Source organism: Acanthisitta chloris, unplaced genomic scaffold, assembly GCF_000695815.1.
Source record: "Acanthisitta chloris isolate BGI_N310 unplaced genomic scaffold, ASM69581v1 scaffold5907, whole genome shotgun sequence".
NCBI classification, from domain to species: domain Eukaryota; kingdom Metazoa; phylum Chordata; class Aves; order Passeriformes; family Acanthisittidae; genus Acanthisitta; species Acanthisitta chloris.
In genome coordinates this window covers 32539-47936 of record NW_008681949.1, presented here as the reverse complement: position 1 = coordinate 47936, position 15398 = coordinate 32539, and the positions used below count along the sequence as shown (strand labels likewise).

Genomic DNA, 15398 nt, shown 5'->3' with positions numbered 1-15398 from the left:
CAGATCACCCAAGAGTTACCTACAGAATAGTTATGGGTGAAAACACATAGCTGACTTCTAAATATGAGATTTCCACCTGGAAAGGATATTCCATGGGTCTTACAGAGTGTTCCACACAACCCATACACTAGTCAGATTCAGCTAGAAATAATATTACTAAGCTTTGATATTATCTAGCTGGATTCTTCATTACAAACAAGATAAACTGTGTTCCCATTTTTCAGAATGAAACCCAGACATGTCTTCAGAGAGTTGTCCTGAGATTCAGCTCAAAATTACTAATGTTGAATACACACAGAATTACACCCAAAGAAGGCATTTACTCAGGTATGAGAAGCTCTAGAGATGTGGGAACCATTACCAGGATTTCTCCATCATCTTGCCTACCCACGGATAGCACCAACTAACATGATCACACCATTTCTCTTACAGGGAGGACTTGGCTGTGCATTTTAGAGGCTACCACCTGCACCCCACTCTGTCTACAAATGCCATGGGCTTTCTGAAGCAGCACTGCACCAAAAGAAAATAAGATAGCTTGGTTTCAAAAGGTCAAAAGAACTGCCTCGGCTCCAGAGCAAAACAGAGCTGAAGTGTTGTGTGGGAAAACAGACTTTCTGCTTTAAGGCCTCCTGCAATTAAATCCTTTTGCAAAATATACAGTTTCTTCTAATAAGTGGAGACTCAAGGGGGTCTGAATTTAAATTAGCTTCATGAGCAACAATAAATTAAAACTATCTAGCTCTATTTTTTTCTTCATGCCATCCGGCAATAATAAGGAACTTTATCACAACCATCAAGTACAGAGTACGGGATTCTTAAAGAAGCTCGCAAGAATCATTGCAGTGCTTTTAATTTCAAATAAGAGTGAGTTTGATTTTATACTTCAGCAAATAAGAATACATTAATAAATTTAGCCCAAAACCAAGATCTCTTTATTTTTGTATTCAAAATAGCATTTTTCCTCTGTGGATTTTCCACCTAATTAAAGACCAGATATTTATTAATGCATAAGCACTATCATTTTTTCCAAATCTATAACAAAGCACACCAGATACTATAATGTATCTTGCCCTTTTTATTGTATTATAGACAAAAATGAGTACATACAGATTAATCACTACCGTCACTTCCATAAAGCTGCAGTGTCACTCTGATCTCTTTGGGAGTCAGAGAACATCCACTTGTCATTCACTCCACCTTTTTATCGTAACAAGCTGCATATATCAAAACTCAACTGTGAGCAACCATTTTTCTAAATAAAAACATGGCTGAACCCCCCCCCCCAGTGCTTGTTAAACAGGATTCTGCAAGATTCTTTAGGGTACCAGCAGAATAAGCATGCACAATAGCAATACCAAACCAGAGATGTGCTGCCCCCCAAAAAGGTGAGCTGTGCTGGAAAATTCACAGGTTCAGTGCTGGAACTCCATCTCCTGCAAAGAGCCAACTCAGAAGCTGTGCATTACTTTGGTTCAAATCTAAGTGGGAGAAAAGCAACCTAAGGTTGGTGTTTTGTAAAGAAGCAGTGTAAGCTCTATTGTTTTATCTGTAAAATAAAATATGGTCCATGAAAAAACCTCTATTGCTTCCCATCAGTCAGTGACCAGTGCCACAGTGATGTAATACGACTAGAAGTATGTGCTGCTGTGTCATGCTGCTTCTCTTGTATACAAACCAGGCCCTGGTAGCCTACAGAGGGTTTTGCTAGAACACTACAAAAGACAAAGCAAATTTCCTATTTGAAATGCAGGTGCAAGGAAGCTTTTCCTTGCTGAGAACCATGTGCCTTTCAAACAACTTTGGCAAAATATATGGTAATACACTCCTTTTTGCTATTGAGTATGATGACACACAATATAGGAAGTTGGCAGTGGGTCACAGTTCTCTATTTTCCTGTGCTTAATGTTGTAGACAAAATGGGAGAGCAGTTTGGAAACATACAGATAGCTTCCATCCTAACTTACTGAGTAGACTGAGAGCAAAATATCAAAAATATCAGCCCCTTATGGAAGGACAGACATCTTAACAAGAATTGGTAAAATGACTTTGAAAAGCTCTGTTGTTGATACTGCTCCAATATTCTTCTTTGTATTAAAGTTTCTAGCCTGTGCATCAGCTCTAGCTGATACACAAATCTCTACTTTGGGGATGATATATTAAGCCCCATGAAAAATTTATTATTATCAAAAAGAACTTTCCACTGGGGCCACTTTCTGCTCTCCTCCCCAAAAATGAAGGAAAAAAGGAAAACAATGAGCAAGGATTTCTTACTCTTTTTCAAAGAATAACAAGGTGCAATCTTGTTCAGCTACTACTACTACACTGCCTAAAAAATTTTGTTTTTGGGGATGATATATTAAGCCCCATGAAAAATTTATTATTATCAAAAAGAACTTTCCACTGGGGCCACTTTCTGCTCTCCTCCCCAAAAATGAAGGAAAAAAGGAAAACAATGAGCAAGGATTTCTTACTCTTTTTCAAAGAATAACAAGGTGCAATCTTGTTCAGCTACTACTACTACACTGCCTAAAAAATTTTGTTCTCTCTTGTCTTGAATGCAGCATTATATTAATAGTATCAGCACTGTAACCCACTGTGATGGAGTATAGAGTCCATGCAAGAACCACAGACGATTTTGGTAGAATTTAAATATTTCCCAAAATACAGTTTGCAGGAGACTCCTGGGCAGGCAGGCGTTGTGTAGGCTTTCTGCCAAAACTCTCTGCAGAGGCCAGTTTGAGTGGTTCAATCCAGCATGTGATTTGCTTAATGAAAGACACTTCTTCAGAAGATATTGGCAGACACAATCAGTTCGATTGCCAGGCAGTATTCATGTGATTACAAATGTTACTGATCACATTAGATACTTAATAAATCTCTCCAAAAAGATCACAGCTACTGTGTGGCTCTGAAGAAATTAAAATTGGGATACAGATTACTGTGTTTGCTGTGCACTGGACTATTGACACAATTGGGAACAAATCCCTTCCTTGGACTGCCAAGTAGTGACAACTATTAATTTTTATACAAAGCCGTCTGCTTGTTTGTAAATGTTTAGCTATGCATCATGGCAAAATAGCTTCCTTTTCATGCTATTCTACCAGAAATACATTAAAGACTTCAACTCCACTGACTTTCACAGATCTGTGGCAATTCACACGTGCCGAAGGGTTGGCCTGAGAGTCTAAGGACCGTTTTTGGCTTGAAATACCAAAAAAGTGGGATGTTATCCTTGCATAAAACCCATGAGTGAGACTTTGGCACTGTTTCTTCTGTTGACATTTCAGCAGATGCAATATCCCATACAGTAATGATAAACCACATCAAAGCGAAAAATGATCTAACCGAGCTATACCTGTTTTGATAAAAATGGTTTTCCTTATGGTGGGGCACAACTTGCACTCTGTATCTTCCTGTAATTTATTGAACAGCATTTCAAAAAATGAATGAATGTCCATTGGCCAAATCCCAGTGCACATTTCAGTGTACTGCATGAAAGCAATCACACAGGCCTCTCTTTTCCGCTCTCAGGAGGAGGGTTTCTGTCTGCAAAAAAAACCAACCACGAAATCAAAGAACTGAATGTATCACTTTAAAAGAGTATATAATTGATTGGATCTAATCCCTCCACACAGCTGTAGCCAAGGTGCTTTGCTGAGTGAAAAATCATAGTTATTAGTGCTGGTTTTCATCCAGAAAAAGTGATGAAATAAATATATTCAAAACTGAGATGCATGGAGAGCACCTTTATAGTTTGAATGTTTTCATTTTCACAGTTAACTTCTAGGGAGTAGGCTGTCAAAATTATTAAAGTGTCCTTTATAAATACTGAGAAAAATTCCACCTTCAACTGCGCTGCTCTTAATTCCTTCGTGGTGATTGATGGCTTCCTGTTGACGACGTCTTCAGCACTGTGTAATTTAATTGCACCCAATAGCATGTGCTGAGGAGCCAGTTGTGCTCCCAGTTACACTGCTGTTTCTCTAGAATTTCTCTGAGTTAAGTCCAGCTGACAGTCTAACCTTGTTGTCTGAAATTCAGAATCTTTCAGGGCAGATCTAGGCCTGAGTGTGTGGTTCCTATTTTAAGCTGAGTTAATTTACTGACAGTTGCCTTATTATCAGGTCCATTTGAAGCTATGTGCCCAGAGCTCTATCAAAAGCTTAAAAACCATTCTCTATATACATCACTTAAAATTAGTTGCTGTTGTTTTAGGAGCACCTTAGTGGAAAAGCATTTCTAAGGTTTTTTTCTCTGTAACCAAGACAAAAAGAAAAAGTTCAGATATTCAAAGATATTTAAGTATCATTTATTTAATTGTGATCAAATAAATATTTTGTGGTTCCTTTTTGAGACATAAAGGCTGAATTTCTCAAATGGCACCATTGTTTTAGAAGACGAGTTTCTTGTGAGACTCAAAATTGTTGGTGCAAGAAACTCACATCAGCAAGTGCAATTGTGACTGAAGAGAAACTTCTTCCTGAGCATACCTTGTGGTTTTCACCCTGTGGTCTGCGGTCCCTTATGCAGTTTGCAGACTGACTTCGAAGAGTTTCTTGAGGGGAAAAAAAACAACTTAGTGGGCTTAAATTCACCATGAATGGGTTTCCTATCTGCACTGCAAAAACCCACGAAAGGTTGAAAACCACTTAACAAATGTTAACAAATTGTCTCAAAGCTCTGAGAAACAACAAGGTCTTCTGCCTTCTGCTTTTCCTCTGACCTGGTATCTCTTGACAAATTAAGACACAGCAAAGCACTAATTACCAAATTTTTAGCAATTACCAATTACTAAACTCCAGAGTTTCCAAAGGAGTAGCTGGACACTCCTACATGGAGCTCTGCCTTGCTTGGCCAGCAGTACCCACTCTCTACTACTCATTTCTTGTTCTCATACTGCAAACTTGTGCAGGGAGAGGCTGTTTCAGAACTGCTTTCCCTTCCCTCCACAGCTCTCTATCCTTTTCAACTCAAACTTCTGACATCCACCTTTGCATTAAAGAGGACTTGTTCACGTTCCATGCCTGCTTTCACTTATCAGCTTAGCGCAATGGCAGGCGTTATTAAACACTGCTCCTCACTCATACAATGAAATCTTGGATGAGTGAATGCTTTCATTGTTGGGAGCCCAGGAGAAATCATAGAATCATCTTAACATCAAACAGGCTTATTGGATTTCACAGTAATGCCAACAAGCTGTCACTGCTACCACAGACCCTGCCTGAGCGTCGCTCAGGACTATTTGCAGGCAGGAAGAGCAGCTCTGGGAGCACACAACTGTAAACTGACTGTGAAAGAGAAGTATCAATTACAAAAATTAATTGTGGCCCCGATGGCATTGGTTTAGGAAGTCCCTGACCTGCATGGGGCTTGCCCTTGCAACAACAACTTCCAAGACTCAGGAGTTACTGAATGATGTTATTTTTTTGTGTAAAACTTGAGAAATTCTATGGTCAGCATGAGCCAAACACCAGCAGCAGAATAAGGATATGGAGGGTCTAACTTTCAGAGAATAGAAGGCCTTGGCTGCTGTCTTTCACTTTAAGATCTCTGATTCATTCAGTAATTTGTATTTAACTAAAGCATCTCTGACAGAAAGGCCTTTGGAATCTCAATCCAAAGGTGGGGAAAGATGGTAATGTATCCTTTCTTTGCTAGCAGTTTTAAACTCTGACAATTGTCAAAGGGTGGGTGACACTAGAAACAACTAGTTATGTTTGTTTTGGTGATGCCCTGTTCCTATGCCCCTTGTTCTGTAACACTGGAAGCTGTCTGAATCAGTGCCTTGGCATTTCAGGCTTGTCCAGGTCCCCACAGAAACAGAAGTTTAATCTTGTGGCACTCTGGGACCAGCTTCTCCCTTTATATTCTGCCTCACTTCTCACAAGACAATGCTGCTCTCTGATGGGCTATATTCTCACTCCAGTCTCCAGACAGAACAGACATCACAGATACGTCTGCAGATCTCTGTAAGTGGCATTAAGGAATTGTGCTGCCTCTATTGCATTCTAAAAAATCTTTAACTTCCCACTTAAAGCCTATTACAGTATAAGAACCAGCACACAGCTGCAACTGCACCCGGTCTTGACATGTCATGTATAGGTACAAAGCATTTCAGCTGAACATAATCCAAACAGGTGGAACCCTGCTATATACCAGAATAGCTCAGCACAGCTGCTGGAGGTAAAGTCTCTCTACTGACACTTTACCATTTAAGAGTTATTTATTATTATGCTAGTGCACGGGGAAACTTTTGCAATGTAACCTGCGCTCCAAGCTCTGCCCTAATCAGTTTGCTATTGATAGCTCAAGAAAGCTAAAGTCACTTCAACCTTATTGTGTAGGGCCCAACATGATTGCCCAAGGTCACAAGAAACCAAAGGTGAAGAAACATAATTGCCTTCCCTGTTATGGTTTGAGACACATAATTGATTTACATCCCTTTGGTTGGCTCTGCTGTGAATGACAATTTGAGCTGAGTGTGACTTTAGAGGAACAAAGAGCCCTTCTCACCTGCTGACAGAGACAGCCCTGCTCAAAGGCACTGAGCAGGCTCCTAAAGGAACTGGGAGATGTGGCTGTGAACTGGTTTCATTCACTGGGATTTACTGTCATGTTGCCAGTGTTAATGGAGCTGTTAGGGGAGGAAAAGTAGAACAAGACATGCAGGGAGGGGCTTTATTAGAGATCAGAGACCTCCTGCCTCTTGCAAACTTAAGACAGCATAGGAACCACTGTAATAAGTCCTACCTCAGTCAGTTTGTGCATATTTATGAACCCACATATGTATGAATTACTAAAATCAGGGCATTCAGCACATCCTTAGTTTTGTTCGTTGAAACCTTTGCAGCACAAGACCAGCATGTGAAGTAGCAGAATGTCCTGTGTGCTGTGATAAATACCCAAGCAAAGGTGCTTTCCCCTTTTTCATGGAGTATCAATCCATGAATAAGAAGTGTATGTGCTTCCCTTTCCTCTGCCAGCCCTGCCTGCCACCTTCTCGCTCTCCCATTCAGTTTTTGCTCCTGCCCAGATGATTAGTCAATCCACAGCTTGGAAGCAATGTTGTGAGGCAAAGAGTAAATCATCTTTCTTGTTCTTCTCTCCTTCATACATCTTTCCTTTTCTATTTGGTGCAGGTCTGAGGTAATTCTTTAGTCTGTTATGCAAGAAGTCACACTAGATGATCGTTAATGAACCTCTGCAGGCTGTGAAAAATAATCTGTGCTTGGTATAAACCTATTTGCTGAGATGGGAGTGAGTCAGCAGAGATGTCATGTCTGCTGTACACAGACAGGCAAACCTGGCCGCTGGGAGATAAAGGCTAAGTGAAAGCATTTCTATAGAAACACATACCCTTGTGTCTAGATTATAGGCTGTCTTCTTTAGATCCTGCAACGCCCTCTGCATGAACTCGAACGCATGGCAATCAACACAGGGACGGCCTGGGAAAAGACAGAAGACATCGCTGTCACAGCATGAAATTTGGAGTGTAGCAGTTCAGAGGGAGAATACTCAGAGACCTTGTAATGCCAGGAGAAACCCCATTTCACCAGGCACCCACACCTGCATGTGTGCAAATATAGGACTCTCCGTGGACAGGGCTCTATCTATCCTTGTGCAAATGTGGAGGATCAGCAAACCCCACAAGGAGTACTTTGCTGTGTGTGCTTTTCTGAACATAGCCCAGGCTTGACTCTGCCTGCTGCTTCAGCCCCCAGCCTCTCCCCCTAAAGCTGAAATCCTTAAACCTCCTCAGACATGGGTTAATTCTTAACTTATACACTGAAAATAGCACTTGCAGTGGTTCAGGAACCAGACAGGCAGGTCTGTTTTTACAGGAGCTCTTACAGAGCAGCTTGGCAAGGGACAGTGCCAAATCTGTATTTGCTTCCTTTCACCTGCTGCTGTATTTTTTCTCTGCCAGGAATGCAAAGCATCCCACTGGCTCTGCAGCTGGTGCCAGTGTGCACAGAGGGGCAGGGCAGGGAAAAGGCAGGGAAGAGGAGGAGGAGGGGACTTGACAATTAAAATGGCTCAGTTCTGAACCTGGGCATTTCTGCTCTGCCAGGATTCACCCTGCACTGATTATTTGGTCACAGAGTTAATGAAATGTGGGTTTTCAGAAGAAGAATTTGCAAATACTGGAGAAGATGCAGGGGGAATGGGGAGAGGGGACATTTTACACTGATCACAGAGCCCCCATGCTGAGGAGAGTGCTGAAATCCTTGTCCACATGTAGCCACCTGTGCTGCTCTACTAAAGCAAAGAGGGTGCAAAGCTGCTGCTGAGAGAGCTGGGGAGCTGCCCAGAGCCAGGGACCTGCTGTGCAGCACTGCAGCACCCCATCTGTGCCTGGCACCCTGCTGCCAGCACTGAGTTGTGCCTGATGAAAGGGAGCAGCCAAAGTGCTTCTTGGTGGCCAGCAAGCCTCTCAGGGACTTTGATCTATGCAGGAAGTGTTTGTCTCCCACCCATCCTCCTCCATCTCCCCTCCATGCAGCTGACATCTTTGGGACATGCGGGGATCAAGCTAGGGATTTAATTCTAGGAGTGTGGGGAGATGCAGTCTTCACCTCTATAAGAACAACATCACTCACAGAGACTCTCTCTCTCTCCTGGCTTGAGAGGAGTAGCGTCAGGATGGTTTTGAGTACATTTTAAAGACACTCAACCCCCTCCTGTTTTCAGTGTTTGAGTAATTTCATTGTTTTCACTTCAGATCACGAAGCAAAGCCCTTAGAAAGAACCCGCATCCTCAGACTGCTGTCAGCAAATCCATCATTTGTTCTGTGTCATGATCTGCTCCCTCCCCTTGGGGTGTTCTCAGAAATATCCTGCCCTGGCTCCACCTCAGTGAGGTGCTGCACACCCTGAAGTGCTTGTCACTAAAGTGTTCACAAAATCAGAACCTGTAGAAGAAAAAACAAACTTCAGGTCATAAATCAATGTTCCTTGCTTCTGCAGTGTGGAGAAAGCATTTTTGAGGAGAGCCGTGAATTCCATAGTTAGTCACTGCCTGTCACCCAGGAAGTGTTCCCAGGCCCTTGTGAAAGCCATGGCTATATGGGATCATTCACTGGTGTTTATGAAAGCCAAGGGCTCCTGTGTGGACAGGGAGGTACTAGTGGAATGGCATAACCATACCAAATGGATATTTCACTTCTGCCAACTCTGTGAAAGCAGCTGCCCTGGCATCAAAGCAGCTTCTACAGGAGAAGGATGCAGCTCTGTGTGTCCTGAATCATCACCTGCCAAGCTCCTAACATGACACTGCTTTCCAAAGGCGCAGTGCAAATGCAGCCAGTTTCACCACATTACAGCATATTCCATCTCTAATGTGATTTTCTGGGCTGTCCTCCGTGGTGGAGGGTCCTTCTCAGGCACTGCTGTCTCTGGGGCAGGTCATCCCTGCCTGCTGGGTGCCAGCAGCCCTGCAGAGCCCTTGTGTTTCCTCCAACCAGTGATAGCCCAGGACGTGGTGCAGCATTCTGCCTTACAGCAGCACAGAGAGGACTCACTGAAGCAGCACCACTGGCAGATGAGATGATAGGGCAGCTGTACCTGGGACGTGGGGACACACAGCTGGGGAGGTGCTGGCCATAAACTCTTCCACCGGTGAGCTCTGCAGAGCACTCATCTGTTCAGTGGTTGGGTACTGAACTAAGACAGTGCTGATCTCTCTGTCCAGCAGCTTTTACTAACACAGAGAAACTTGAATGCAGGGATAATACTCCACTACCTGGAAATCCTATAGTTGGAGTCAAACTTTTGCCAGCAGAGCTGTCAAGTCCTGACTCTAACTGGGCTTTTACACTATTATACAAGCCAGATGCTTTCAGTAGCCAATAGTAGATACTTAAGGAAGGTATAAGAATAATCTTCTAGTGATGCTTCTAGCTTACCAAGAGGTTGGAGGATATCCTGCATCTGGCTGGTGTTTCTACATCTGCTAAGCCCTCCATAAAATTTTCTCATATTAATTTGCACTGTTGCTTCCTGAATCCACGTAAACGTTTGTCATCTGCAGCATCCTGTGGCAGACTTCTACAGCTCAGCTATTCAGTGAGTGAACAAAATACCATTCCTGTCTTCTCTGAAGTTGACATCTGCTGCTTTCATTTCCTGCCTCTAATTTTTGCAGTGGAAGAGACAGTTATTAAATAGTCACCAACTTTGCCTCACTTAGGCCTTTGCTGCTCTCCATCGTGCCCTGCCTCGGTGTCTGCTTTCCAGACTGAAGATCTGGGCTGCTAAGCTGGCCTTGCTCTCTCTTTATGCCCACAATATTTTCAGCAAGGTGCCTGTGGACATTTCCCTAACATAAATATGTCTAAGCATGTGTTTCACAAACAAATCTAAATATGTGCTATTACCAACAGGAGCAATCCCATCCACTTTCTGTCCTTGGCTAAGTGGTCCCACACTTCTACTCACTCACAGCAGGAGTGACAATGTAGCTGCTCAGTCAGCTGGATCACTGATTTTTTTTTCTCCAGATGAGATCCTGAATGCCCAAGTTCTGGGTCCAGGACAAGAAACAGTGCAAGGAGAGGAGGGCAAGCTATGGGGAGGAGAAGGGCGGAGGCAGCACAGGCTTACATCAGCTTAAAGCAATCGTGAAACCAAACCTTAAGTCACATCATAGCAAAGTACATCAGAGAGCTATTAATTCCTTGCTGACAGCTGGGAACAGACTGTCATTCATAGGGAGACTTAACAGGTTTGTGGATTAACATAATGAGAATTATCAAGAGTCAGCTATAATTCTTTAAATGGGTCCTGTCAGCACGAAGACTGTATGTGTCTTTGTGTATTTGGAAGGAAGTGGGGGAGGAGAGCTTAAAATATGTTTCTTGGCTGTTTCTTGTTGAAAAAACTGGAACTGAAAGCACCGTGTAAGTCTAATTTACTTTCCCTCACATGCACATAGTGTTTACTCTTTGTATTTCATGCACCTTGCGTAATGAAAACAGACTGACCAGCTTCTGGTCTTCGAATTCCACATTTTAGCTTTCACAGTGGGTGTTCTGGCTATAAATGCAATGGGAGGTTGGGGAAATTTCTTCTTTTTCTTTTTTTTAGTGGATTGCACTGAACTTTAAAGAAAATAATCTGCAAGTATTAGTAGCACCACTTCATACTTGAACAGTCTTTTGCATTGCAAAGTGCTGTGTATAAAGTATAAGGACACAATTAATCACTGCTGATTAGAATTATTCATAAAAAGCTGTGCCTGGCTCTGTGGCTGGCAGAAAGTGTGCCAAGTGGAGAGCAGGGGATGGTAGCCTGAGCCATATTTCCGTGCCATGCACAGGACAGGATCTCTCTGCAATGCTAAGAAGAACTCTGACTCACTCTCATACTTCTCTTCTGTGACTCCTGAACCTCCCACACTTGCACAGGAGCATTGGTGCCCCTCTCCTCGTGGTGCTGCAGGAAGGACACATTCCTCCCACCAAGTGGAAGAGAGAGACTGTGTGGTCTGTGAGGGATTGTTCCTGCTAAAGCAATGTTCCTAGTCCCATGTCACACAGCTAGAGAAAAGCATCAAGCACCACACTGCTCTGCCCTGCAGAAGGACACTTAGTATGGCCCATGTGCATCATATATTCCTGTCAAGAGCCCCCTTTCCCAGCCTGAGTCATTCAGGGTCCCATAACCACCAGTTTACCTGGCCAACAGTATGGACTTAAGTGCCAGCAATGGGGAAGGTGTGTGCATGTGCTGCAGAGGCAATGCCCCCAAAATGGGTCAGTACCCAGGAGGGCACTTGATAAAGAAGTAGCTACTGGAGCGTCAAGCAGGAAAAGACCCAGGAATGTCTGTAGTAGATCACATCAAAGGTCTGCCTGGCCCAGCATCCAGTCTCCCATGACCTACATCTCTGGTAGTACATTAAATGTGTCTAGGAGCATTGACAAGGTTTGAGAGCAGCTAGCATGGGACAGCTCCTCTCTCCAACAGTGAGCTCTGTCTTGCAGATAGACAATTGGCCTCCTATCATGGAGACAAGTGTGGCAGGGACCATCCAGCAGGTTACTGATCTAGTCATGTCCCCATGCCAGGAGACATCTGTAGGCACTGGTTGTAGACACAACCTTCATGCCCAGAAATGGATGTCCATGAAAGAGCATAAGAACAGGGCAACTCTTGAGGGATGTGTTCCCAAAGAGCCTCCCAGGTCTCAGGAATATGCTAAGGCAGCTCCTGAGTGAGAACTGCTGCTATATCTAACAGCCCTTTCTAAGTTTTTTTTTACCTTGAATTTAACCAATCAGTTCTGCAATCTCATGCAAACTTTTAGCATCCAGAGTGTCCTAAGGGAAGAGTTCCATAAGTTAACCAATCAGAAAGAGCCCTCATGGGCAAATGAAAGTGTCTGGAGCACTTAGCATCTATGCAGCACTCTCAACAAGTGGTTGATAAGGTGCATCAGGAGTTCCTTCTTGCTTTAAAACTCTGTCCCTGCAGCAGCCCAAAACAATTTACAATTCCTGATTAGCTGAGAGTCTTCCTTCTGGCCTGGCCTCAGGCATAAATACTGTTATGCTTTCGTAGCCTCCATTTCTCAGGACAGGTTGTCTCTGCAGAAACACTGGCCACAGAAACACTCTGACCTGCCCTTCATTCCTCACTCTCACTCTCAGGAGGCAAGGCAAGACAAGGAATCTTCCTCAAGGGCTGTTCAAGGAACTCTGTAGCCTGGTGAGAGGATAGCAAAAAGATAAGTCATTGAGATTATAAGCATGATGAGGACAGACTTTTTCGCAGGGCCTGATGCTAAAGAACAAGGCAATGGTTTTAAACTAAGAGAGGGTCAATTCAAATCAGTTATAGTGAATAAATTTTTTACAATGATGATGGTGAAGCATTGGAACAGGTTGCCCAGAGAGGTGGTAGATGCCCCATCTCTGGAAACATTCAAGGTCAGGTTGGATGGGGCTCTGAACAACCTGATGTAGTTGAAGATATCCCTGCTCATTGCAGAGGGTTTTGACTAGATAGTCTTTAAAGGTCCCTTCCAACCCAAACCATTCTATGAGACAACTCCGGCCAAGATTTTGTTCTACAAACATAATGGGAGTTTTCACTACACAAGCAAAATAAGGAACCACTGTATACCTTCTCCCAGACATGTGACTTGCCTCTACTAACACGGACACACAAAGGGTGCATAAAATTTATTTTTCAATCATGTTTTCTCTTTGAGGAGATAAAATGGACTATTCATCAGAAAATTTATTCAAATTAATGAAGGCCTAGAAAACAGACTCACAAGAAAGAGATGATGTCTGGTTAAGAACAGAACAAAACTTAGCACTAAGGATAAAAAAAGAAGATCACGGAAGAAGAAGGGAATTCAACACATAAGCCCTGTGGAGACAAATACACATAGGTGTATTTGAAAACTACTAACAGAATTAATAGATAATAAAATGCAGTGACTAAATCAGGTCTTGCATTCAATATTTTGGTAGTCATATAAAAAGATAGCTGTGATACAAAGTAAGCATGACTAAGAACAAGAGGTTGGTTTATATGCAATTATCTTCCTTGGGTTTTTCCCGGAGGATATTTTAAGTTTCTAATGAGTAGCTGCTTCCCACTTGCTGTCACCAAAACACCCTGAGAACATTAACTCCATCCCCTGATATCTTTGAACTATTGCCTCATTTTGGAACTGAAAAAGTTTAGACAGAGACTTACTCAAAATGACAGAGGAACCTAATATAGAGCTGTGATCCAAACTCTAGAGCTCCCAGCTCCACGGTGTGCTACGGCTAGTCTGTTACATGAATTTATTTTTCAAGTCTGCAGGAATTCAGAAATCTATATATGCTTTACAAATGCACTGTTTGGGTAAATGTCCCCTGTGTCAATCTGTACTAGCTACCAGAAAGTTGAACTTGACCTATTGTTCCAACCAAATACTAAAATAAGCAAAATGCAATGCCCTAGCAGAAATAAACACGAGTTTTCTCTAACAATATCCAGACTACCACAGATGTCATATGTATTGTGGCAAATCTGGAAATGAAACTCTCAAGAAGCAGATCTAAAAGACCTACAAACAAAGAGCTTTAACCAGTTCCAGTGAAAATTATAGTATGCAGCTAGCATTTTTTTTCCTAAATAACTACTAATGCTTTGCTTGCTTGCTGTTTCTCTAAGTGTTGTTTTCATGTGCTTTGCTGACATGGCACAAACTCATTGTTACTCCCTTGTTCATCAGGCAACTCAATGTTCCCCTGGAGCTCAATGTCTGTGTGGCTGCTGAGGGTGAAGAGGAGGAAGGAAAGCAGGATGGGGTGCAGAGGGAGGGCAGGAGTACCTACTTTCTGCAGGAATGACACTCCCAGAGTCCTGGCCAGCCCCCACAAGCCTCACGCTTAGCAGGCTGAGCACCGAGAGGCACAGGATCGCCACGCGCATCACCCTCCAGGCAGATGGCAACGCCATTGCTCTCATCAATAATTCAAGCTATCTTCCCTGCCTGGAACAAGGAGAAACAGTGGAAATCAGCAGTTTGCTCCTCACAAAGAAGTAGACGAGACAAGACAAGCACAGACCCCATGCACACGCCAACCCACACGCACCCATCGCTGCAGGGACACACCACGGGCTTGCGATGCACCCCAAGGGCCAATTTGCCCAGTACCTGATCCTTCTCTTTGCCTATGTGCCAGACTCTTGGAGCAGCTGTAGCAAGCAGGGGAGGCTCCAGCAGCCACTCTGAGCATGCGTCCCCTCAGCATCCCCCCTTCCCTGATTAGGGTCATTGCCATGGAGATTTGCTATAGCAACACTGAAAAATTGGAGCTGCCAAGTGGAGAAGAAGATTTAAAGGGACCACAGTGTGGTGGATGGTCAGTGCTATACTCCTCTGCCTCTGCTCCTTGAAGGCCATGCCCTCTCCTTGGCAAACACTGGCTGCAGCCGCCCACATGAGAGGGTCTTGGGTAGTTTTTGTGTTTGTTGCTTTTATTCCCAAAGGGTCTGTGATGAAATATGCAGCTTCCATCCCTTGCTTTAGCTGTAACTCACTTAAAGTGAGATTTCATTCTGGGAGGTTTCAAATGAGATGAAAACTCAGAAGTTTCTTGGAAAAATGAAGCTGCAGGGCCTGCTGATGAGAAGATTTCAAAAGATTCATGGAAGTCCACTTGGTGTCTGAAGAATGAATGTGTGAAACTCGGAGGGCTGTTGGAAATATTTATGCTTCATTTTCTTTTTCTACAGAGAATACACACCTAATAATTGCTAGCAAAATAAAAGAGTTTCCTCAAAAAAATCAGACATATCAGACATTTAAAGGGAAGACAATGAGTGAGGATAGACATCTGGTAGCTTCCTCAGAAGATCTCTTACTGATGCCCATTATAGATATTGAA

The 15398-nt window shown here is 43.1% G+C and overlaps 1 protein-coding gene across 1 annotated transcript; it reads right to left on the bottom strand.

Annotated features, from left to right (window-relative positions):
* Positions 1 to 3483: 3483 nt before the first annotated feature.
* On the bottom strand, positions 3484 to 14490 carry LOC103805631 (chromosome unknown open reading frame, human C4orf48). The gene is made up of 3 exons (XM_009078285.1): positions 14343 to 14490; positions 7360 to 7448; positions 3484 to 3549 (listed from the first exon to the last, which is right to left on the bottom strand). Exons 1-3 carry the CDS (start codon positions 14473 to 14475, stop codon positions 3484 to 3486), a joined length of 288 nt encoding a protein of 95 aa, XP_009076533.1. The 5' UTR covers positions 14476 to 14490.
* Positions 14491 to 15398: the final 908 nt, after the last annotated feature.

Coding starts and splice junctions, on each gene's coding strand:
- LOC103805631 (XM_009078285.1), bottom strand. CDS start 14,475: ATGAGAGCAATGGCGTTGCCATCTGCCTGGAGGGTGATGCGCGTGGCG. Junction 7,449..14,342: donor GAGTGTCATTCCTGCAGAAA/GTAGGTACTCCT, acceptor GTCTTTTCCCAG/GCCGTCCCTGTGTTGATTGC. Junction 3,550..7,359: donor CCTATAATCTAGACACAAGG/GTATGTGTTTCT, acceptor TTTTTTTTGCAG/ACAGAAACCCTCCTCCTGAG.